The sequence below is a fragment of the Scyliorhinus torazame genome, chromosome 19 (genome assembly GCF_047496885.1).
Source record: "Scyliorhinus torazame isolate Kashiwa2021f chromosome 19, sScyTor2.1, whole genome shotgun sequence".
NCBI classification, from domain to species: Eukaryota; Metazoa; Chordata; class Chondrichthyes; order Carcharhiniformes; family Scyliorhinidae; genus Scyliorhinus; species Scyliorhinus torazame.
This window is the reverse complement of record NC_092725.1, coordinates 142,791,658-142,817,914: the sequence shown is the minus strand read 5'-3', so window position 1 is coordinate 142,817,914 and position 26,257 is coordinate 142,791,658. Positions and strand designations below refer to the sequence as shown.

The following is a 26,257-nucleotide window of genomic DNA, read 5'->3' as shown; positions in this document are numbered from 1 at the left end:
AGTTAAATCACCACCAGTCAGCTCTCCTCCTCAGAGGGGAAAGCAGCCTATGGTCATCTGGGACTATGGCAATTTTACCTTTATTCAGATAAAGCCAGTCTACATTGTTACTATGCCTGTGTTTCAAAAAGGCACTTCATTGCCTGTGAAGCATTCTGGGATGTGTTTAGGTTGTGGAAAATATTATAAATGCACTTAAAAATATGGCTGAGGATTTTTGATTACTTATATAAAAGGGTCACTTATCCTTTTTATCGTTGTATTTAAAATAAACACAAATACCAGACCAAAACAAATGTATATATTTATAAAAGTTGCAAGAAATTCCTTTTCTTACAGTATTCATCTCAAACACTTTCCTCAAACTATGAAATTCAAAAGATTCACAAACTTAACATTTCCTTGTTCACTATCAGTTTTTACATGGCAATGTAGTCACTCATTCCCTGTTAACATTTGTAATCCATTCAAAGTGGCATGAATTTGGAAGTTGCAGTCACAAAATAAAAATGTACATTTTAACGTGGAATTGAAGGTTTTAAAAATAAACAGGAATGCAAAAGTATGGTTCAGCGTGATACCTTGCAGCAACCTTCTCAGTGACTTTTCAATTTTCTGATGGTTTTTATCTGTTAAATTTTGAGGCTTTTGATACTACCTCCCCTCCCATTTCAATAATTTCATGCGAGAATTTAAAAGGCTCCATAAAATGACTTGCAGTGTAACAGTTTTACAACACTTAAGTTGAACCAGGTAAAGCAGAATCTTAGGTATCTCTGTTGCTTGCTTGACGTTTTAATGTATGTTTTGCTGTGAAAGAAACAAACAAAGATTAAGTTTGAGGTAATAATGCTGAAAGAGTATGAACAGCTGCAAAGGATTTATTTTAACAATAATTGTGAACAGTTTAGCTATAATCTAAACTTTCAGCCATAGCAGTAATAGAATTTTTTTTTTTTTTTAAAAAGAGTTGACAGTCAAATGTAAATTCTATGAATGTAAATCATGTGCATTTGAGTTGGAATCTGTAAGTGTGTAGCAAACAAGGGCCTAGGGCGGCACGTTGACGCAGTGGTTAGCACTGCTGCCTACTGAGGCGCTGAGGACCCGGGTTCGTTTCCAGCCCCAGGTCACTGTCCACGTGGAGTTTGCACATTTCCCCCGTGTCTGCGTGGGTCTCACCCCCACAACCCAAAGATGTGCAGATTAGGTGAATAGGCCCTTAATTGGAAACTCTAAATTTATATTAAAAATAAGGAAATGGCAGAGCAGTTAACAGACAATTTGCATCAGACTTTACAGTGCACGATACTTTGAACATGCCATTAATACTAAACAATGAGAAGGAATTAAATACCATCACCATAGGTATAGGGGCTGGTTTAGCTCACTGGGCTAAATCGCTGGCTTTGAAAGCAGGCCAGCAGCATGGTTCAATTCCCGTACCAGCCTCCCCGAACAGGCGCCAGAATGTGGCGACTAGGGGCTTTTCACAGTAACTTCATTGAAGCCTACTTGTGACAAGCGATTTTCATTTCATTACTAGAGAAGTAATATTAAACAAACTAATGGGCCTAAAGGCAGATAGGTCTCCTGGCCTTAATGGTTTGCATCTTAGCATCCTAAAAGTAGCAGCTAGCGAGATAGTTTTGACATCCTGGCTTTCCCTTTAGCTTTGGTTGTAATTTTCCAAAAATCCTTGGATTCTGGAGAAGTCCCAGACGATTGGAAAACTGCCAATGTGACACTGCTATTCAAAAAGGGAGGGCAGCAAAAAGCAGGTAACTAGAGGCCAATTAGCCGAACATTTATTGTTGGAATCAATTATTAAGTAATAGCAGATTTGGAAAATCATAATCTAATCAAGCATTGTGTAAGTTATTCATTTTTTTGAAGAAGAGTCAACCAGAGTGGATAGAGGGGAACAAGTAGATGGCTTTGGACTTCCAGAAGGCATTCAGCAAGATACCACAAAGGTTAAGTCATCAGATCAGAGCCCGTGGTATTGGAGGTAATATATTGACATGGATGGAGAACTAGTGAATGGGCAGGAATGAGGAGTGGTTGAGGACTCTGGACCTGTACTTTATGGAATTTAGAAAGGGTTTAAATCTCGTTGAAACTTACAAAATACTGAGAAGCAAAGATAGAGTGGATGTAGAGAGGATGTTTACACTTGTAGGAGACTAGGTTACGGGGAGAAGGGGGATGAGAAATATATCAGCCATGATTGAATGGCCTAATTTTGCTCCTATATTTTATGATCTTGTGGAATTTCTTCTCAGAGGGTTGAGAGCTTTTGAAACTCCTGGCCAGGGCAGCACGGTGGCGCAGTGGGTTAGCACTGCTGCCTCACGGCACCGAGGTCCCAGGTTCGATTCCGGCTCTGGGTCACCGTCTGTGTGGGTTTGACCCACCTGGTCTTTCATCTTGCGTCACAACTTTAAAGAGTTCCAGCAATTCTTCGAACATTTTCAAATGCATTGAACTGAATTTTAAAAAATACTTTTGCTACATCAATCTTACCGCCATACTAATCTATGCTGTAGCTTAAATATCTCAAAACATTTAGGAAACCTACCCATCCTCCAATATTCCGAATGTAATCTTGGAGCCTATTGTTGATGTACTGGACAGTGGTGCGGAAGATGCGGGACAGCAACACCGGTTTCTCGACCACAGTTTTTTTGAACAGCATCAGTGCGAGCAGCAGGAAAACCTTCTCCTGGGGCATATCCTGAGTAGCATCAATTCTTTGATTGGTCAAACGGGTAATCATGGAAGACATGATAATGGTTCCATCCTGGGTTATTAAAATAAAACAAAGGTAAATCAAATTTGTCTGACAATTATTGACTATTTACATGCAGTTAATACATCGTTTTACAAGTACAATTTATAAAAATGCAAGCCTGCAGGATAAATACATATAACTAAACTGGTGGGAAGCACGGTGGCGCAGTGGTTAGCACTGATCCCACACAGCGCCGAGGACCCAGTGTCGATCCCGGGTCACTGTCCGTGTGGAGTTTGCACATTCTCCCCATGTCTCTGTGGGTCTCACCCCCACAACCCAAAGATGTGCAGGGTAGGTGGATTGGCCACGCTAAATTGCCCTTAATTGGAAAAAGAGAATTTGTACTCAAAATTCAATACACTGATCCTACCTTTGCCTCTCACTCTGCTAGACTCCATGAATATAATCCAAACCGACTTGGTCTCTCCTCATCCCAGGAATCAGCCTGGTAAACCTTCGCTGCACTCCCTCCAGAGCAATCACATCCTCCCTGCGCTAAAGACACCAAAACTGCACACAATAATCCAGGCGTGGCCTCACTAATGCCCTATACAATTGCAGTAAAACATTTATATTCTTATATTCAAATCCTCTCACTCTGAAGACCAACATACCATTTGCCTTCTTTACTGCCTGCTGTACCTGCACACTTATCTTCAGTGACTGATGCACGAGGACACCAAGGTATCCACCTCTCTCAATTTACATCCATTCAAATAATAATCTGCCTTCCTATTTTTGGTCCCGATGTGGAAAGCATCACATTTATCCACATTATGCTGCCATGTGCCTACTCACTCAGTCTGTCCAAATCCAGCAAAAGCATCTCTTAAAAATATATTTTTATTGGAGGCATTTTCATACATACAAGAAAACAACAACAGACTTCCGGGTGCGGCGATGACCAGCTAAGTCGCACGTTTCGTCAGCTCCCGGTGGAACGGACTTTTGGGCTCTTAATAAGAGCCCCAACGGCAATTTTAACGGCTAAAAGCACTGTGCGGTAAACCAGAAGGGAATCCCCCCTGGATACGGATGGAAAAAGGAGAGGAAAGTGGCCGGATTGCGGTGGATCCTTTAGAGCAGCGGCAAGGAAGGCAAGCAAAAACCAAGATGGCGTCGGAAGGTGGCAGTTTAATATGGGGCCCTGAACAACACGAGTTTTTGAAACGCTGCGTGGAAGAGCTTAAAAAGGAGATGAAGAAGGAGCCGTTGGCCCCGATATTACAGGCGATTGAAGGGCTAAAAGATGAGCAAAAGACCCAGGAGCGGGAGCTTCGGGTCGTGAAGGCAAAGGCTGCCGAGAACGAGGACGATATACAGGGCCTGCTGGTGAAGACGGAGATGCACGAGGCACACCATAAACAATGTGTGGAAAGGCTGGAGGTGCTGGAGAATAATGCGAGGAGGAAGAATTTAAGGATTCTTGGTCTTCCTGAAGGGGCGGACGTCGGGGCATATGTGAGCACGATGCTGCACTCGTTGATGGGATCGGAGGCCCCGACGGGTCCGCTGGAGGTGGAGGGAGCCTATCGAGTTATGGCGCGAAGACCGAGGGCTGGAGAAATTCCTCGAGCCATAGTGGTGAGATTCCTCCGTTTTAAGGACAGAGAGATGGTCCTAAGATGGGCAAAGAAAACTCGGAGCAGTAGATGGGAGAACGCGGTGATCCGCGTATATCAAGACTGGAGTGCGGAGGTGGCGAGCTTTAATCGGGCCAAGGCGGTGCTTCATAAAAAGATCAAATTTGGAATGCTGCAGCCGGCAAGACTGTGGGTCACATATCAAGGGAAGCACCACTACTTTGAAACGGCGGATGAGGCGTGGACATTTATTGTTGAAGAGAAATTGGAATGAGTGGGTTATTAAAAAAGAACGTTTGAGACAAAGTGGTGGGGCGAAGAGGGGGGGCGAAGAGGGGGGAAAAAGGGGGGAAGAGATGATTTTTATGTTGTTAATCCTGCGACCCGGTAACTTTTCTCTCTTCCACAGGTTGTGGGGGAGGGAGGAAGGGAGGTGGAGGAGTTGGGGGCGTTGGCCATTGGGGGTGGGGCCAAAAGGGAAGCGCGGGCTTTGTTCCCGCGCTATGATAATTATGGCAGGAATAGGGAAGCAGGAAGGAGGGGGCGTCGCACGGTGCGAGCCGAGGTCACGGGGGGAAGCCGAGGTCGGCCAGAGTTTGCTGACTTCTGGGAGCAACATGGGGGGTGTAACTACGCTAGTGGGGGATCTAGCGGGGGGGTGGGGATTTACTGGGTTGCTGCTGCTGGGGAGAAGGGGGAGCTGGTATGGGGTGGGGTGGGCGGGGCACCGCCTGGGGGGACACAGCTGCGTGGGAACCGGGTGAGGAGCTGGGTAAAAGGGGATGGCTAATCGACAAGGGGGGGGGGGGTAAAGAGCCCCCCAACCCGGCTGATCACGTGGAATGTGAGAGGGCTGAACGGGCCGATAAAGAGGGCACGGGTACTCGCACACCTAAAGAAACTTAAGGCAGATGTGGTTATGTTACAGGAGACGCATTTGAAACTGATAGACCAGGTTAGACTACGCAAAGGATGGGTGGGGCAGGTGTTTCATTCGGGGCTAGATGCGAAAAACAGGGGGGTGGCTATATTAGTGGGGAAGCGGGTAATGTTTGAGGCAAAGACCATAGTGGCGGATAGTGGGGGCAGATACGTGATGGTGAGTGGCAAATTACAGGGGGAGGCGGTGGTCTCAGTGAACGTATATGCCCCGAACTGGGATGATGCCAACTTTATGAGGCGCATGCTAGGACGTATCCCGGACCTAGAGGTGGGGAAGTTGGTAATGGGTGGAGATTTTAACACGGTGCTGGAACCAGGGCTGGACAGATCGAGGTCCAGGACTGGAAGGAGGCCGGCAGCAGCCAAGGTGCTTAAAGACTTTATGGAGCAGATGGGAGGAGTAGACCCGTGGAGATTTAGTAGACCTAGGAGTAAGGAGTTTTCGTTTTTCTCCTATGTCCACAAAGTTTATTCGCGAATAGACTTTTTTGTTTTGGGAAGGGCGTTGATCCCGAAGGTGAGGGGGACGGAGTATACGGCTATAGCCATTTCGGATCACGCTCCACATTGGGTGGACTTGGAGATAGGGGAGGAAAAAGAACGGCGTCCACCCTGGAGAATGGACATGGGACTAATGTCGGATGAGGGGGTGTGTCTAAGGGTGAGGGGGTGTATTGAAAAGTACTTGGAACTCAATGATAATGGGGAGGTCCAGGTGGGAGTGGTCTGGGAGGCGCTGAAGGCAGTGGTTAGAGGGGAGCTGATATCAATCAGGGCACAAAGGAAAGCAGGATAGTAGGGAACGGGAGCGGTTGCTGCAAGAACTTCTGAGGGTGGACAGGCAATATGCGGAGGCACCGGAGGAGGGACTGTACAGGGAAAGGCAAAGGCTACACGTAGAATTTGATTTGCTGACTACGGGTACTGCAGAGGCACAGTGGAGGAAGGCACAGGGTGTACAATACGAATATGGGGAGAAGGCGAGCAGGTTGCTGGCCCACCAATTGAGGAAAAGGGGAGCAGCGAGGGAAATAGGGGGAGTGAGGGATGAGGAGGGAGAGATTGAGCGGGGAGCGGAGAGAGTGAATGGAGTGGTTCAAGGCATTCTATGAAAGATTAGATGAAGCTCAGCCCCGGATGGGAAGGAGAGAATGATGTGTTTTCTGGAACAGCTGGAATTTCCTAAGGTGGAGGAGCAGGAGAGGGTGGGACTGGGAGCACAGATCGAAATGGAGGAAGTAGTGAAAGGAATTAGGAGCATGCAGGCGAGGAAGGCTCCGGGACCGGATGGATTCCCAGTTGAATTTTACAGGAAATATGTGGACTTGCTCGCCCCGTTAATGATGAGAACCTTTAATGAGGCGAGGGAAAGGGGACAGCTGTCCCCGACTATGTCAGAGGCAACGATATCGCTTCTCCTAAAGAAAGAAAAAGACCCGCTGCAATGCGGGTCCTATAGGCCTATTTCCCTCCTGAATGTAGACGCTAAGATTCTGGCCAAGGTAATGGCAATGAGGATAGAGGATTGTGTCCCGGGGGTGGTCCATGAGGACCAAACTGGGTTTGTGAAGGGGAGACAGCTGAATACAAATATACGGAGGCTGCTAGGGGTAATGATGATGCCCCCAGCAGAGGGGGAAGTGGAGATAGTGGTGGCGATGGATGCCGAGAAAGCATTTGATAGAGTGGAGTGGGATTATTTGTGGGAGGTGTTGAGGAGATTTGGCTTTGGAGATGAGTATATTAGATGGGTACAGCTGCTGTATAGGGCCCCGATGGCGAGCGTGGTCACGAATGGACGGGGGTCTGCATATTTTCGGCTCCATAGAGGGACGAGGCAGGGATGTCCTCTGTCCCCATTATTGTTTGCACTGGCGATTGAGCCCCTGGCAATAGCATTGAGGGGTTCCAGGAAGTGGAGGGGAGTACTCAGGGGAGGAGAAGAACACCGGGTATCTCTGTATGCGGACGATTTGTTGTTGTATGTGGCGGACCCGGCGGAGGGGATGCCAGAGATAATGCGGAAACTTGGGGAGTTTGGAGAATTTTCAGGATATAAACTGAACATGGGGAAAAGGGAGTTGTTTGTGGTGCATCCAGGGGGGCAGAGCAGAGAAATAGAGGACTTACCGCTGAGGAAGGTAACAAGGGACTTTCGCTACTTGGGGATCCAGATAGCCAAGAATTGGGGTACATTGCATAGGTTAAATTTAACGCGGTTGGTGGAACAGATGGAGGAGGACTTCAAGAGATGGAACATGGTATCCCTGTCACTGGCAGGGAGGGTGCAGGCGGTTAAAATGGTGGTCCTCCCGAGATTCCTTTTTGTGTTTCAGTGCCTCCCGGTGGTGATCACGAAGGCTTTTTTCAAAAGGATTGAGAAGAATATCATGAGTTTTGTGTGGGCCGGGAAGACCCCGAGAGTGAGGAGGGGATTTTTGCAGCGTAGTAGGGATAGGGGGGGCTGGCACTACCAAGCCTAAGTGAGTACTACTGGGCCGCTAATATCTCAATGGTATGTAAGTGGATGGGAGAAGAGGAGGGAGCGGCGTGGAAGAGATTGGAGAGGGCGTCCTGCAGGGGGACTAGCCTACAAGCTATGGTGACAGCGCCGTTGCCGTTCTCACCGAAGAAATACACCACAGGCCCGGTGGTGGTGGCTACTCTGAAAATCTGGGGGCAGTGGAGACGGCATAGGGGTAAGACGGGAGCCTCGGTGTGGTCCCCAATAAGAAATAACCATAGGTTTGTTCCGGGGAGAATGGATGGGGGACTTGGAACATGGCAAAGAGCAGGAGTAACACAATTGAGAGATCGGTTTGTAGATGGGACGTTTGCAAGTCTGGGAGTGCTGACCGAAAAATACAGGTTGCCCCAAGGGAATGCATTCCGGTATATGCAACCGAGGGCTTTTGCGAGGCAACAGGTGAGGGAATTCCCGCAGCTCCCGACACAGGAGGTGCAGGACAGAGTGATCTCAAAGACATGGGTGGGGGACGGTAAGGTATCAGACATATATAGGGAAATGAGGGACAAGGGAGAGATTATGGTAGATGAGCTGAAAGGGAAATGGGAAGAGGAGCTGGGGGAGGAGATTGAGGAGGGGCTGTGGGCTGATGCCCTAAGTAGGGTAAACTCATCGTCCTCGTGTGCCAGGCTAAGCCTGATACAATTCAAGGTGTTACACAGGGCGCATATGACTGGAGCACGGCTCAGTAAATTTTTTGGAGTAGAGGATAGGTGTGCGAGATGCTCGAGAAGCCCAGCGAATCACACCCAGATGTTCTGGTCATGTCCGGCACTACAGGGGTTTTGGGTGGGGGTGACAAAGGTGCTTTCGAAGGTGGTGGGGGTCCAGGTCGAACCAAGCTGGGGGTTGGCTATATTCGGGGTTGCAGAGGAGCCGGGAGTGCAGGAGGCGAAAGAGGCTGATGTTTTGGCCTTTGCGTCCCTAGTAGCCCGGCGCAGGATACTGTTGATGTGGAAGGAAGCCAAGCCCCCGGGTGTGGAGACCTGGATAAATGACATGGCAGGGTTTATAAAGTTGGAACGGACTAAGTTCGTCCTAAGGGGATCGGCTCAAGGGTTCACCAGGCGGTGGCAACCGTTCGTCGAATACCTCACAGAAAGATAGAGGGAATGGAAAAGAAGACAGCAGCAGCAGCCCGGGGGGGGGGGGGGTGTGGGGGGGAGGGACCAGAAGGACTCTCAGGGATGTTAGTGCATATGTATAATATGTATAGGTTGTTATAGGTAATTGTATATTGGACTGCTGAATTGTATTTTTGGAGAGTATTTATTTGGGACAAGGCAGTTGCCATTTAGTTTTGTTTTGTTTTTTGTTTTGTTTTTTAATTTTGATGTTGTTTATATATATTATTTATTTCTTGCTTAAAACTGGCCATTGTTATTTATATTGTTATATTACTGTGTAAAGGATACACAATGTACTGTCATGGTTGGCCAAAAATTTTGAACAAAATATATTTTTTTAAAAACAGAACACCAATACTCATCAAACAGTAACCTCATCCTCACACCCCTCCATGTCCTACGCCACTCCCTCTGCCCCGTTTTGATTTTAATAACAGCCCCAAAAACAAACCTCTCCCAACATACCCCATCCGCTGACATTTTGAAGTTGACGAACGGCTTCCACCTCGAGAAGAACTGCTCTTCCGCACCTCATCCCAAACCCTCGCTTTAGGTGGCCCTGCATCCCGACATTCAAGTACTATTTGCCTCCGGACTATCCGGGAGGAAAAGGCCAACATGTCAGCCTCTCACTTCACTGGCAAGGGAGGCGCAGTGGTTAGCACTGCTGGCTCATGGCGCCGAGGACCTGGGTTCAATCCCGGCTCTGGGTCACTGTCCGTGTGAAGATTGCACATTCTCCCCGTGTCTGCGTGGGTCTCACCCCCACAACCCAAAGATGGGCAGGGTCGGTGGATTGGCCACACTAAATTGGTCCTTAATTGAAAAAAAAACTAATTGGGTACTGTAAATTTATTTTAAAAAATAAATAAAAGACTGCTCTCTCCCCACCTGCACTCCCTGATCCTCCGAAACTCCAAATTTTGCCACGCACAGGCTCAGAGTCACTTGTACCCCTACAATCTTCGCCATTGTTTCTGCAAAACCCCTCCAGCTTCGGACATGCCCGGAACATGGGGACTTGTTTTGCCCCCCACCACACACACCTCCCACATCTATCCCCGACTCTGGGAAAGAACCCACTCATCCCGGACACCGTCATGCGAGTCCTATGCACCACCTTAAACTGGATGAGACTCAGCCTCGCACGTGATGACGATGATTTACCCTTCACAGTGCCGCACTCCGTATCCCAGATTCAAAGACCCACCCAAGCTCTTCCTTCCACTTCTGTCTTACCTCCTCAACCGATGGTCTCTCTCTCTCTCTCTCTCTATCCCCGCCTGCTCCCACACCCTGAATTTAGAGTCCAGTCCAGCCAGGATAAACCTATGATAGCTGCAAGTCGGTGCCCAGAATGACCTGCCTTCCATCTTAATGTGCTGTTGGCACTGGTTCCACACCCTCAGCGCTGATACCACTACAAGGTCCTTGGAGTACCAGGCCGGCGAGAACGGAAGAGGCACCAGCAATAATGTCTTCAAACTTGACCCTCTGCACGAGGCCTCCTCCATCCGTCCCCACACCGACCTCTCCTCCACTGCCCACTTTCTAACCTTTGTGACATTTGCTGCCCAGTAATAGTTTTGTAAGTTCAGTAACACTAATTCCCCCCTCCGTCTATCCCTCTCCAAGTCAGAGACAACTTACCCACCCATTAAAAACTCCTTGATCATTTTATTGACCGTTCTGAAAAATGATTTGGGCACAAACGATCTGGAAGACCAATAAAAATTTCAGCAACGCTCCCAGCTACCAACAACAGCAACACATCCCACATCTTAAAAATCTTCCTTCATTCCCTTCTCTACATTCGCCAAATTTAAGCTGTGCAGCTGGGCCTAGCTCTACACCATGTGTATTCCCAGGTATCGAAAGCTCGCCCCAACCTCTCCCCTTGTCCTCGCGCATTGATTGGAAATATCGCTCTTCCTCGTGTTGAGTTTATACCCCAAAAACAAATGAAACTCTCCCAATATCCGGACAATCCTATCAGCTCTCCATCGGGTTTGAAACATACAGCAGGGAGACCCAATGTTCCACCTCCTTGAATTCCTAAGTGCCATAGCCAATGGCTCAATCGTTAAAGCAGAGAGCAACAGTCGAGAACGGACTCATCGGTCTCGTCCCCCCGGTGTAACCCAAAGTACTCCGAACTATTGTTATTAGACCGGACACTCACCTTAGGAGCCTTGTACAGCAACCTAATCCAATCTACAAATCCCTGCCCAAACCCAAACCATCCCAACAGCTCGAATCGATATGCCCACTCAACCTGGTCAAACGCTTTTTCCCCATCTGCTAACACTACTGCCTCCTGGGGGCATCATAATCACATTTAGTAACCTCCAGACATTAGGTGACAACTGCCGCACTTTCACGACCCCAGTCTGGTCCTCCCCATCACCCCTCTATGCGTTGTCAGCATCTTCGCCAATTGTTCGGGCTACACATTCAACAGTGATATCGACAATCTCCCCGTGTTTTTGTGGGTCTCACCACCACAATCCAAAGATGTGCAGAATAAGTGGATTGGTCACGTTAAATTGCCCCTTAATTGGAAAAAGAAAGAATTGGGTACTCGGAATTAGAAAAAAAACAACAATATCGGGCAATCTGATCCACACTGCTCCGGGTCCTTGTCCTTTTTAAAAATGAACAAAATGGAAGTCCGAGACGGCGAGGGTGCGAGCTCTCCGACTCATTATACATCTCAACCAATAGGGGGCCCCAATTCCCAACAGAATTGCTTCTAAAACTCTGCCGGAACCCCATCATACATCACCCCGCTGGCCCGACACAACTGTCCCACTGCCTTCCCTGCAGATACAAGCCTGAGCTCCATTTGGAGCTTCTTCCTTTCCGTTAACATCTCCTCTGGGGTCTCTGCATACCTCCGGTCTACCGCCAGAACGGACTGCACCAACCTCTGCCTCTCTGACCGCTCCTTCTCCCCGTACGCCTGGTTAGATGAACTCACATCTAACCACCACCTTCAACGCCTCCCACAACACAGAGGCGGAGACCTCACCCGTCCTATCGTGCTCCAAACAAGAAAGCCACCTCCATCTTCTCGCCAATTCTCGGCGGCAAATACCCAGCACATCACTTGGCCAATTACACTGCGGCTGCTGGGAGTCCCCCCCGCCCCCCCGTCCACTCTCCACCCAATGCGGCACGTGGTCGGAAACCACGACCGTAGAATATTCCGACCCAGGCGACGGGGTGGCGCAGTGGGTAGCACTGCTGTCTCACGATGCTGAGGACCCAGGTTTGGTCCCGACCCTGGGTCACTGTCCGTGAGGAACTTGCACATTCTCCCAATGTTTGCTTGGGTTTCGCCCCCACAACCCAAAGATGTGCAGGGTAGGTGGATTGGCCATGCTAAATTGCCCCTTAATTGGAAAAAAAATAATTGAGTACTCTAAATTTATATTAAAAATAATCATTTTTGAGTACAAAATCACGTCACAAGACATTCAAATGTGAGATTCAGATGGCAGTTCTATGTGCACAAGGGGGGAACGACACAACAGGTGGTTTTCACACATTCTGTTTAGTCAAAACTAAACTGGTGCCTCCTTTCATTTAGTCTGTGACAGAGAACGAGCTTTTAAACTGGAGTGCATATCATTTCCTTTGTATTTCCTTAATTAACATTTCTACAACCTACAAAGGATTTGAGAAAGACAATGGTGATATTTCCCACTAAGTTTGAAAATTACAGTCGCATTTCTACATTAAGGGCAGCACGGTGGCGCAGTGGTTAGCTCTGCTACCTAACAGTGCGGAGGATCCGGGTTCGGCTCTGGGCCACTGTCCTTGTGAAGTTTGCACATTCTCCGTGTCTGCGTGGGTCTCACCCCCACAACCCAAAGATGTGCAGGGTAGGTGGATTGGCCACGCTAAATTACACCTTAATTGGAAAAATAAATGACTTAAGTTCTTTAAATTTATATTAAAAAAAGAATATTCTGACCTAACCACCCCCACCAACATCATCTTGTCCAAGACAAAGAAATCGAACCAGGAATACACCCGGTGGTCATACGGAAAGAAACGAGAATTCCTTCGCTCTCGGTTTCCCAAAACATCAAAGGTCCACACCGCCCACCTCATCTATAATCCCAGGAGCTCCCTAGCCATCGCCAGCACCTTCAGGGACCTGGGGCATGACCCAGGATGCAGCACTGTATTCTCCCACAAGTCCCAAAAGGTGTGCTGTTAGGAGAATTGGACATTCTGAATTCTCCCTCAGTGCAACCCGAACAGGCGACTAGGGGATTTTCACAGAAAACTCCATTGCAGTGTTAATGTAAACCTACTTGTGACACTAATAAAGATTATTATTACCTTTCCAAAACCGCGTCGGATCCACTACATTCGCCTTCAAACTCTTCAAATTAGCAAAGACTCGCAAACTCGTAGTCGACCCATTTAATCCCCTAATGCTCAGAGAGAACGGGGAGCTCCAGACCACTGCTCCGCCGCACCCTCCACCCCGCCTAATTGGTACCTCCGGGCCACGCCTCGGTCCCCTCCAGGTCAGCAAACCCCCCTGCCCCAAACAACCCACCTACCCAAACCCACCCTAGCCCCACCTCCGCAACCACAAACAACCCCCCCCCCTCGGTTAACGAGCATACCTGCTAGCATGGTGACCCCCCTTCCTCCCAAGGCAACCACCTTCAGTATCCCAAAGCGAGCCTCCACCCCTTCTAGCCCTCATGCTCTCCCTAGCTTCTGTCCCCACCTCTTTCTCCGCCCCCCCCACCCACCAAACGGCCCACATTTTAATCCATGACTAACACAACTCCCACCGTTGGAGGGTAAAAAGAAACACAGCGTATTCAATTTAACACATATAACTAGTAACTACTGAAACACGGTGGGTAAAACAATAACAGCCAACATTCAAACACGCAAACAATTCACTCACAGGTGTATCCACCCAAATCCCAAAGTATTCATAAGTCCTCAAGTGCATGGGAACGGCACAATGGTTAGCAAAGCTGCCTCACAGCGCCAAGGGGGCTGGTTTAGCACAGGGCTAAATAGCTGGCTTTTAAAGCAGACCAGCAGCGGGTTCAATTCCTGAACAGGCGCCGGAATGTGGCGACTAGGGGCTTTTCACAGTCACTTAATTTGAAGCCTACTTGTGACAATAAGCGGTTTTCATTTCATTTCATTTCAGGGACCCAGGTTCAATTCCAGGTCACCGTGTGGAGTCTGCACGTTCTCCCCGTGTGTGCGTGGATTTCCTCCGGGGGCTCTGGTTTCCTCCCACAGTCCAACGATGTGCAGGTTAGGTGGATTGGCCATGCTAAATTACCCCTTAGTGTCCAAAATTGCCCTTAGTGTCCAGGAATGTGCTGATTAACTGGGGTTATAAGTTACCAGGATAGGATGGGAGACGGTCGGTGCAGACTCAATGGACCGAATGGCCTCCTGTACTGTAGAGATTCCATGTCTCTCAGAAATTGACTCCCCTCCTCTGGCGTATCAAAATAGTGCTCCCGACCCAGGTACATGACCCACAAACGAGCAAGGTACAACACACCGAACCTCACTTTGTTCCGGAATAGGATTGCTTTAACTCTATTGAACCCGGTCCATCAGTTGGCCAATTCCGCTCCCGGGTCCTGATAAATACACACCGCACGGTCTTCCCAGGTGCACGCTCTCATCTCCTTTGCCCACCACAGAATCTTCTCCTTGTCCAAATGCTGCACATTGATCACCCTCTGAGGCTCTCCCACGTTCAGCTTCCTCCTCAGCGACCTGTGCGCCCGATCCACTTCAGGTCAAAGAGCCCTTCCCCTACCAGCTTCTCAAACACCTTTGCCACATATTTTGTGGCCTGCGCACCCTCGATCCCCTCGTGCAGTCCCATGATCCCGAGATTCTCCAAATCATCCATCTTCTCTCCGAACTCCTTTTGGCCCTCTGCCACCAACACTATCTCTGCCTCCAGTGAGGCCAACCGATCTTCACGGCCAGCCCCTGACCCCTCCACCTTCTGGAGTGACGCCCAAATCAGCTCAGCCACCTTGGCCAGGTCTTCTGAGGCCTCCTTCCTTTGTTGTTGAAGTTTAGCCGTCAGAAATTCCACCAGTTGTCCTGTTCATTATTGTGCGGGCAACAACAAAAAAAGAAAAAAGAACAAAGAAAAGTACAGCACAGGAACAGGCCCTTCGGCCCTCCAAGCCTGCGCCGACCATGCTGCCAGTCTAAACTAAAATCTTCTGCACTTCCAGGGTCCGTATCCCTCTATTCCCAACCTATTCATGTATTTGTCAAGATGTCCCTTAAATGTCACTATCGTCGCTGCTTCCACCACCACCTCCGGCAGCAAGTTTCAGGCACCCACTACCCTCTGTGTAAAACGTGCCTCGTACATCTCCTCTAAACCTTGCCCCTCGCACCTTAAACCGATGCCCCATAGTAATTGACCCCTCTACCCTAGGAAAAAGTCTCTGACTATCCACTCTGTCTATGCCCCTCATAATTTTGTAGACAAACACCACAGAGCTCTCCGCCAGCTTTCCCTCTGCCGCACTGGAGTGTCTTCCTGGTCTGACTGTTGCCCATTATTTGTTCCACTCCTGGTTTGGTATGTCCAATGCATTCCCTACCGAAGGAGAAATCTTAGTTCTTGATACTCCTACACCTGCGTCGCCCCCCCCCCCCCCCCCCGGCCCCCCGCCCCCCCCCCCCCCCCCCCCCCCCCCCCCGCAAAAAACGTAAACAGTCCAGAACAATTCCACCTCGGGCAGGAGCCACCTAATGTGCTTCCTTGGCTGTCACCAAAAGTCACGCTGAAGCATCTCTGCATCCTCCTCGCAGCTCACCCTCCCACCCAACTTTGTATCATCTGCAAATCTGGAGATAATACATTTAGTTCCCGTAACCAAAAAATTAATATATAATGTGAACAGTTGGGGTCCTAGCACAGATCCCTGCGGTACCCCACTAGTCACTGCCTGCCAATCAGAAAAAGACCCATTTATTCCAAATCTTTGTTTCCTGTCTGCTAACCAGCTTTCTATCCATCTCAAGACACTACCCGTAATCCCATCCACTTTAATAGTAATCTGCTAGATGAAACATTATCAAAAGCTTTCTGAAAGTCTAAATGAACCAGATCTATCAGTTCTCCCTGGTTACCTCTACTAGTTACATCTTCAAAGAATTCCAATAGATTATTTTTTTTCCAATTAAGGGGCAATTTGGCGTGGCCAATTCACCAACCCTGCACATCTGAGAGTTGTGGGAGTGAGACCCATGCAGACACGGGGAAAATGTGCAAACTCCACACAGACGTGACCCAGGACTGGAATCGAACCCAGGCCCTTGGTGTCGTGAGGCAGCAGTGCTAACCACTGCGCCACCATGACGCCCACACCTATAGAAACATGTCCGTTTTTTCACCGCTAGCTTATTTTCAAATTGTATTTTCTCCTTCTTATTCAATCCCTTGATCTGCCTTTGCTGAATTTTAAACTGATCCCAATCCTCAGGTCTATTGCTTTCTCTTGGCCAATTTGTATTCTCCTCCTTGAATTTAATAGTATCTCGAATTTCCCTTGCAAGCCATGGTTTGGCGACAGTTCCCTTTCTAATGCGCCAAATAGGGAAAACATTTGAAATTCACCTATTTGTTCCTTGAATGCTGCCATTGCCTGTCCACTGTCCTTCCTTTCAGTAATGTTTCCCCGTCCATAGCCAGCTCATGCCTCATACCATCATGGTTAACTATATTGAGGTTCAGGACTCTGGTCTCAGAATCAACTACCTCACTATCCACCTTGACAAAGAATTCTACCATGTTATGGTCACTCACCCCGAAGGGTTCTCTCACAACTGGATTGTCAACTAATCCTTTCTCATTTCACAATACCGAGTCCAAGATGGCCTGTTGCCTCATTTTCCATTACTTACAAATTCTATTTTATGTTTTAGTCACATGAATATAAAGTTATAATTTGCGGTATCTAATAATATCTGCCATCCAGCACGGTGGTGCAGTGGGTTAGCCCTGCTGCCTCACGGCACCGATGTCCCGGTTCGATTCCGGCTCTGGGTCACTGTCCGTGTGGAGTTTGCACATTCTCCCCGTGTTTGCGAGGGTTCCGCCCCCACAACCCAAAGATGTGCAGGGTAGGTGGATTGGCCATGCTAAATTGCCCCTTAATTGGAAAAAATGAATTGGGTACTCTAAATTTTTTTTTTTTTTTTAAACTTTAAAATAATAATATCTGCCATCAGCTGGACTTTCTCTTGGCTGTTTAATCTTGCCAATATTTTGAGCCACAAGTTGCTGGAAATGTTGATTGAAAAGTACAGTGAGGCAAATCAGGCAAATTAGTGGACAGGGCAAGCAGCCTGGTATCACCTTGACAAGACAGTTTGAAGATTGTGAAATAAACAGCACAGAGAATGAAAATCAAGTATAAATTAGAATGGATGAATCCAATGTGATGAGAAAAAAAGATACAAGGCAAAAATGCCAATTTTAAATTGCATATTTTTTAAAATATTCAACAGTTGTAATTTTTAATAATTAATTCTAAGTTCACGGCTTCATTGGCAGTAATTTTAAAACAATTATATTGCTAAAAGACAGTCAATCCAAGTTAAATTAAATATGCAGACATTAAATGACACGCATTGGTGCCCTGCATCACTTTAACCCAACTCTAACTTTCTCAGGCGAGTTTAATTTGTTACTGCCATGCAAATATAGAACCTTCACGCTGCTCAGTGCATGTCCATGGCAGGCCAAATGAGAGGTGCCACTTCTGACAGGCTAGCGGCAGAGCAGCACATCTCGTACGGATCTCTACATTGAATCGTGCATCTTCTCTCGCCTGAAGTTTCTGTTGCATTTGCACTTTCGAGTACTGGGGTGACACGGTGGCGTAGTGGTTAGCACTGCTGCCTCACGGCGCCGAGGTCCCTGGTCCGATCCCGGGGCTCTGGGTCACTGTCCGGGTGGGGTTTGCACATTCTCCCCATGTTTGCATGGGTCTCACCCCCACAACCCAAAGATGTGCAGGGTAGGTGGATTGGCCACGCTAAATTGCCCCTTAATTGGAAAAAAAATAATTGAGTACTCTAAATTTATTTTTAAAATAATCATTTTTGAGTACGAAATCACGTCACAAGACTTTCAAATGTGAGATTCAGATGGCAGTTCTATGTGCACAAGGGGGAAACGACACAACAGGTGGTTTTCACACAAATTCTGTTCAGTCAAAACTAAACTGGTGCCTCCTTTCATTTAGATAGTCTGTGACTCAGAACTAGAGCTTTTAAATTGAAGTGCATATCATTTCCTTAATTAACATTGCTACAACTTGCAAAGGAGTTAGAGAAAGACACCGGTGATATTTCCCACTACTTTTGAAAATTACAGTCACATTTCTACATTAAGGGCAGCACGGAGCAGTGGTTAGCACTGCTGCCTCACAGCGCCAAGGACCCGGGTTTGGCTCTGGGTCACTGTCCGTGTGGAGTCTGTACATTCTCCCCGTGTCTGCGTGGGTTTCACCCCCACAACCCAAAGATGTGCAGGGTAGGTGGATTGGCCACTCTAAATTTCCTCTTAATTGGGAAAAAAAAATAATTGGGTACTCTAAATGTATTTTTAAAAATATTGATACTATAATGTAAAGATGCAGCAAGGTGACAGTGTTATTAAATGGATTTACGGCAAAGTATTAACATTTTATTTTCGTTTCTGAAACTATTTCTGCTCCTTTTCATTATGTGGCATAGATGCCAACCTTTGTAAGGACCCAAACTGTGTTAGCCTTACACTGTGCCTGCTATCAATTTGAATTCTACATTTAATTTTGTATTTTTATCAGTGCTTTACAACGGACTAATCGGTCGGCTCTGCTTAAAATAAACTTCAACCTGAATAGAAATTAAAATTCACATTTGGAATACAGGCAAGCACAGAATCAACAGACAATAGTTTTTGGGACCTGCAACTTCCACTTGCATCCAAAGAGATTTCATTGACACAGCGACGGCACGATAGCACAGGGGTTAGCACTGTTGCTTCACAGCGCCAGGGATCTGGGTTTGATTCCCGCTTGGGTCACTGTGCGGAGTCTTCATGTTCTCCCCGTGTCTGCGTGAGTTTCCTCCGGGTGCTCCGGTTTCCTCCCGCAGGTCCTGAAAGACGTGCTCGGTGAACTGGACATTCTGAATTCTCCCTCAGTGTACCCAAACGGGCGTCGGAGTGTGGCGACTAGGGGCTTGTCACAGAAACTTCATTGCAGTGTTAATGTAAGCCTACTTGTGACACTAATAAAGATTATTATTCAGAGACAGGAAAGACTGCTTAGGGAAAATTACTAAAAGCTTCATATCAATTTTTTTTAAAAAGAGAGAGGGAAATTCAAGCGAGTAGGATCAAATCATCTGAAGACGGCTTCATTGTGGTGAACAGGGACATGGGCAAAAACCAGAGTTGGTCGATGGAAGCAGGAGTCAGAATATAGGCTGTAGGGGATGGTGGACACAGGGCACAGAGGCAAATGCTCCGCAGCTTTATCTGCCCATCACTCCCATCCTTGATATAGAATATAGAATTTACAGTGCAGAAGGAGGCCATTCAGCCAATCGAGTCTGCACCAGCTCTTGAGCACAGCACCCTACCCAAGCCCACATTTTCACCCTATCCCCATAAACCAGTAACCCCACCCAAAACTAAGGGCAATTTAGTATGGCCAATCCACCTAACCTGCACATCTTTGGACTGTGGGAGGAAACCGGAGCACCCAGAGGAAACCCATGCAGACACAGGGAGAACGTGCAGACTCCGCACAGACAGTGACCCAGCGGGAATCAAACCTCGGACCCTGGAGCTGTGAAGCAATTGTGCAAACCACTGTGCTACCGTGCTGCCCAATCCTCCGTGACTTAAATTGACAGTGCAATGCCCAACGCACCTTTTCTCTCCAATACAGATGCTGCCAGACCTGTTGAGATTTTCCAGCCTTTTCTCTTTGTTTGCATTTAAAATTTCCATCCTCATTTTTATTTCACTTATAAATTAGATGAATGTTAAGAAGGGGAAAGATAGAATCGAAACTGCAGAGGGATGAGAAACACGAAGCGAAGGTTTAGGGGGAGCATGCAGCGGGGGAAGCTCCATGGATGATTTATGCAAAAATCCATGCGTTCCTTGCATTTTGTGTCTAAGAGGGCGGCTGGAACAGAAGAAATGGCCGATTGTAGAAAATAGAGGGGTCCTGGATAGTCCTTGTTCTCCAGAGTTAATGGAAGTCATGCAAAACAAAAAGGCAAAGCAGGGTTACACATCTGGGAGTACGTTCGGCCTGTACTTGGGCAATAGCAGTGATGGTTTCACAGGCGACAGGAGCATCAAAGTTAGATACGAAAGATCAGTTAAGCAAGTTGAAGTTGTCCGAGAAGAGCTTAGTGATAGTAACTGGGCGGCAAGGACAAGTTGGGCCGAAGGGCCAATTTCCATACTGTAAACCTCTTTGACTCTGAGTGAAAAGCCAAAAGTGTTCTTGAAGCATATGTGTCCAAAGAAATACAGATTAAATCTACATTCTTCTGAAAGTCTAGTTAATAGATTTGACAGCCTACCATTTGGGGTTGAATCCTTTCAGTCTCACGGATAAATTCTTCAACCAAGTCACGATTAATACTTTGATCCAGTCTGTCTCCTATATCAGCCAAATGTGCAGCTATTTGTCGGTACAATTCTTCATTAACTGGATTTACGGAAAATAAAAGGACAGGCAGTTTGTTTTCAACTCTGTATGACCATCTGAATGTTGTTTGGTAAATTAGTTGTCACATTTATATCTTTACAGGTTTTCAGAACATATTTTCCAATGATACCATTATTAGTACATAAGAAAATGTCACATTAGAAGAGTTGAAGGGTAAGTGGGAGGAGGAGCTGGGGGAGGAGATCGAGGAAGGTCTGTGGGCTGATGCCCTAGGTAGGGTTAATTCCTCCTCCTCGTGTGCCAGGCTCAGCCTGATACAATTTAAGGTGGTCCCACAGAGCGCACTTGTCGGGGGCGAGGTTGAGTAGGTCCTTTGGGGTGGAGGACAGATGTGGAAGGTGCTCAGGGAGCCCAGCGAACCACGTCCATATGTTTTGGTCATGCCTGGCACTGGAGGCGTTCTGGAGAGGAGAGGCGGGAGCAATATCTCAGGTGGTGAAAGTTCCGTGTCAAGCCAAGCTGGGGGCTAGCAATATTTGGAGTAGTGGACGAACTGGGAGTGCAGGGAGGCGAAAGAGGCCGGCATTCTGGCCTTTGCGTCCCTAGTAGCCCAGCGAAGGATCTTGCTAATGTGGAAAGGAGGCCGAAGCCCCCCCAGCCTGGATAAATGATATGGCTGGGTTCATAAAGTTGGAGAGGATTAAGTTCGCTTTGAGAGGGTCTGCGCAGGGGTTCTACAGGCAGTGGCAAACCGTTCCTAGACTGTCTCGCGGAGCGTTAGAGGAAGGTCGGTCAGCAGCAGCAGCAAACCTTGGGGGGGGGGGGGGGGGGGGAGAACTGCCTGGGAGGGTGGATGAGCAAGAGATAAACATGAAGGGTTGGGGAAACTGGCACGTACGGGTGAGGGCCAGTGTACAAAGCTGTGTAAATATATCATTTTGCCATGTATATATCTTGCTCTGTGCGATTTCGCGGGTTTTTGTGTTCCGAGGGGGGGGGTTATTGTATGTAAGGGAGAAAAATTGTGTTAAAAAACTTTAATAAATATATTTTCTTTTAAAAAGAAAATGTCACATTAGCGATTAACAGAAAATCACCAGATGATGAATTCATCGATCAAGAACAACCCCATTGTTCTGCCTAATTGTTTTAAATGATTCCAGGATTTTTGCTACCCCACTGTTCTATCCAGAAGTACTCTGTCCAGAGAGAACTTCCTGATATCAGTGCTAAGTTTCACCTTCCTCTTGACTGTATCTGCATCCTCTTGTACTAATATCAGTTCAATTTAAAAGCTGAATTCTGCATTAAAGCTGTTGCATTTCCTTAAGTATCCCAGATAGCTCTCCAAGAACCCCTCTCACCAAAAACCCCCTTTCAAGAATGAAAAGCCTAGATTTCATCAACCTTTTCTTCAACTATTATCCAAGAAAGGATCAGCTTTGTGGCCTGTTTTCGGCACTGCCCTGTTTCCTGGCAACCGGAAGTGCACACAGCACTCATGGGCATGATCTGTACAACTTCCTCTTGAGTTGTACAGTAATCCATGGTTTCAGCCTCGTGGTTCATCATTCCTGCTCTGTACTGGTTAGACATATACAACGTACCATTCACATAATCACTGTCCACTTCATCTGTTGCTATTTCAAATAGTCACTTGTTTTTGTTTTATTTCTCAATGCAGTACATTAGTCTGTTTAACTGGTTCTGTATTTTTTGAGCTTCCTCCTTTGATCCCACTACCCTTCCTTGGATGACGTTGTCTGCAAACTGACCAAATAGCACCGAGTTTCTGAATCCAAATTATTGTCAACCTAGAAATGGTACAGGGCAGCAACGGTGGCGCAGTGGGTTAGCCCCCGTTGCCTCACAGCGCCAAGGTCCCAGGTTTGATCCCGGCTCTGGGTCACCGTCCGTGTGGAGTTTGCACATTCTTCCCCGTGTCTGTATGGGCTTTGCCCCCACAATCCAAAAGGTGTGCAGGCTCGGTGGATTGGCCACGCTAAACTGCAACTTCATTGGAAAAAATTAATTGGGTACACTAAATTTTTTTAAAAAGAAATGGTACTGGTCCTGTCAACGTACCCTGGCACACTTCACTCAGTTCTCCCTCCACCGCCCCACCTTACACCAACTCCGTCATCTTCTATCCTTCATCAATTTCTTAACCATTGCCAAGTTTTTACCCCGAGTCCCGACTCTTGCACTTTGCTGCTCTGTATCTTTGTCAGATGCCTTTGGGAAATCTGACCACAGTCCATTTAGTTTCTCACTTCCTCAAATACGTTGAGATAGTTGTCAAGCCAAGCCCTTCCAACGCTGTGTCAGCTGCAGTTTAGTGGCTTATTGATCCTTCAGAATGCTCACAATTACATTATTCTTTCTGAAAAGGGGCGGCATGGTAGCAGAGTGGTTGGCACAGTTGCTTCACAGCACCAGGGTTTCCAGGTTCGATTCCCGGCTTGGGTCACTGTCTGTGCGGAGTCTGCACGTTCTCCCCCATGGTCTGCGTGGGTTTCCTCCGTTTCCCCCCCACAGTCCAAAGATGTGCAGGGTTACATGGAATGGCCATGCTAAATTGCCCTTAGTGTCCGAAAAAGGTTAGGTGGGGTTACTGGGTTACGAGGATAGGGTGGGAGGCGCTGGGATTAAGAGGGGTGCTCTTTCCAAGAGCCGGTGCAGGACCTCGATGGGCCGAATGACCCCTTCTGCACTGTAGATTCTATGAAACGTGGCAGTACGTTAGCTGTTAGCTCCTCTGACTCCCTCACAGTGATTATCAGTGCTTCATAAATCTCTTCCAGAGTACTGTTGCAAGGCTCTGCCTAACTGTTCTTTAAAAGAAAACCCCCCAAGCCTGGAATCCAAGGTTCGTGCTTGTTACCATTATCAATTTGTAAAGTGTACATATTTTGATGCTTGGGCGAGAACAGCAACATGGCTCAGCTGTGATTCACCCCCAACGCCAAATCTCCAGGGATTATTTTGGTACAAGACAAACAACTGCTAAAACAAATCAATGATGTCATCTTTTTCCTTCCCCCCCCTTAAAGAACAATACAGCACACGAACAGGCCCTTCGGCACTCCAAGCTGTACTAGTCAGGATACCAAACCGTTGCATCTTCCTTGTGCCGTATCCCTCTATACCCGTCCTATCCATGTATTTGTCATGATGTCTTTTGAACGTCGTTAATGTATCTGCTTCCACAACCTCCCCTGGCAACGCGTTCCAGGTACTCACCCACCCTTTGCATTAAAAAAAACCTGCCTCGCACATCTCCTCTAACCTTTTGTCCCATGGACCTTAAACCTAAGCCCCCCTGGTGACCTGACCCCTCCCACCCTGGGAAAAGAGTGCCTGCCCATCCACTCTATCCATGCCCCTCACAATCTTGTAGACCTCTATCAGGTCACCCGCCCTCAACCTCCATCATTCAAAGTTAAAGTGAATGTCTTTTCACCAGGGAGCAGAGTTCGGTGCCCCCTGACAGTGGGGAGGGGAACACAGATGGTTGCATCTCACATGCTTATTTAGGAGGGCACAGCAACACCAGGTTAAAGTCCCAACAGGTTTAGTGATTCGAAACAAACCTGTTGGACTTTAACCTGGTTGTTGATAGAATTTACAGTGCAGAAGGAGGCCATTCGGCCCATCGAGTCTGCACCAGCCGTTGGAAAGAGCACCCTACTTAAGCACACACCTCCACCCTACGCCCGTAAACCCAACCTAACCTTTTTGGACATTAAGGACAACTTATCATGACCAATGCAACCTAACCCTGCACATCATTAGACTGTGGGAGGAAAGCAGAGCACCCGGAGGAACACACGGGGAGAACGTGCAGACTCCGCAGAGAGAGTGACCCAAGCCGGGAATCGAAACCTGGGACCCCTGAAGCTGTGAGGCAACTGTGCTATCGTGCTGTTGTAAGACTGGGCCCACCCCAGTCCAACGCCAGCATCTCCACATCCATATTTAGGAGGGAATAGGGCAAACGGAGAGTGGACCAAGGTCACAGAGTCCCCTTCAGAATGCCGAAAGGGGAGGATGGCGGAATCAACATTGAAGGTGACAGAAAATTATCCATTGAGTATAAGAATTGGCAATTCATGGTGCAGCTGTATAGAACCTTAGTTCGGCCACACTGGAGTATAGTGTTCAATTCTGGTCGCCACATTACCAGAAGGATGTGGAGGCTTCAGAGAGGGTGCAGAAGAGATTTACCAGGATGCTGCCTGGTATGGAGGGTATTAGCTATGAGGAAGAGGTTGAATAAACTTGGTTTGTTCTCACTGGAACGACGGAGGTTGAGGGACGACCTGATAAGAGGTCTACAAAATTATGAGGGGCATAGACTGAGTGGATAGTCAGAGGCTTTTTTCGCAGGGTAGAGGGGTCAATTACTAGGGGGGCATAGGTTTAAAGTGCGAGGGGCAAGGTTTAGAGGATGTACGAGGGCACGTTTTTTTTATACAGAGGATAGTGGGTGCCTGGAATTCGCTGCCAGAGGAGGTGGTGGAAGTAGGGACGATAGTGACATTTAAGGGCACCTGACCTTAAATACAACTAGTTAGATGTATCCCAGCATGAGTTCAGTACGGAGGAGAAGACAAAATAATCTTGTAGAGGGTGGAGACAAATAGAAGACAGCAGAAGAAAAGGAATAGAAATGGACTATAAAAGCCATTGAGCCTGCTTCGCCATTCAATACAATCAAGGCCGCTATGGGTTTTCCAAATCATTACCGTCCACTTCCATATCCATCGATTCCTTCATATCTCTACAGAGAAAAACGGTTAACGTTTCAGGTTCTGAAACATTTGTCAAAATTAGAAGTGAAATGAAAATTGCTTATTGTCACAAGTAGGCTTCAATGAAGTTACTGTGAAAAGCCCTCGTCACCACATTCCGGCACCTGTTCGGGAGGGCTGTTACGGGTATTGAACCGTGCTGCTGGCCTGCCTGGGTTCCTGCTTTCAAAGCCAGCGATTTTATCCCTGTGCCTAAACAGCCCCCAGTGCTAAACAGCCCCAAGTAGTTAGAGAAATAATAGCTTTCTAATAAGTACAGAGTATGGGGAAGGGGGAGAGACGAGAACAAAAAGGGGAAGGTCTGCGACAGGGCAGTGTGAGTAAATGGCAAAAGGGGATCCGGTGTGTAAACGATAAGAGTTGTGACGGGACAAGTAATGAGACCAAACGGTGGATATGGAGGAGTTTTTTAAATTGGCAATAGCCCACCCTACATGAATAGGATGGGAATAGGGGGATACGGACCCAAGAAGTGTAGAAGATTTTAGTTTAGTCGGGCAGCATGGTCGGCACGGGCTTGGAGGGCCGAAGGGCCTGTTCCTGTGCCTGTACTTTTCTTTGTTCTGTGACTGTGGGGGTTGGTGGGATAGAAGGTGAAGGACCAGGGGGACTATCTTGGTTCTGTGAGGGCGAGGATCGGGCAGGGCGAGGAACGGGCAGGGGCGAGGAAACGGGCCAGGGGCGAGGGTCCTGTCAGCCACAGTGGAAGTGAATCCTGAGTTGGGGGGAAAAGGAAAAACGTGTTGG

General features: G+C 47.6%; 1 protein-coding gene across 1 annotated transcript in view; it reads right to left on the bottom strand.

The window, feature by feature from the left end:
• Positions 1 to 292: 292 nt before the first annotated feature.
• bida (BH3 interacting domain death agonist) overlaps positions 293 to 26,257 on the bottom strand; it is a 28,321-nt gene continuing 2,356 nt past the window's right edge. The window contains exons 2-5 of the mRNA XM_072484004.1: positions 25,445 to 25,479; positions 20,608 to 20,791; positions 2,582 to 2,803; positions 293 to 810 (exon numbers count right to left, since the gene is read on the bottom strand). Of these exons, the coding sequence (XP_072340105.1) occupies positions 796 to 810; positions 2,582 to 2,803; positions 20,608 to 20,791; positions 25,445 to 25,479 (456 nt within the window). The 3' untranslated portion in view covers positions 293 to 795. The remainder of the gene's footprint in view (positions 811 to 2,581; positions 2,804 to 20,607; positions 20,792 to 25,444; positions 25,480 to 26,257) is intronic.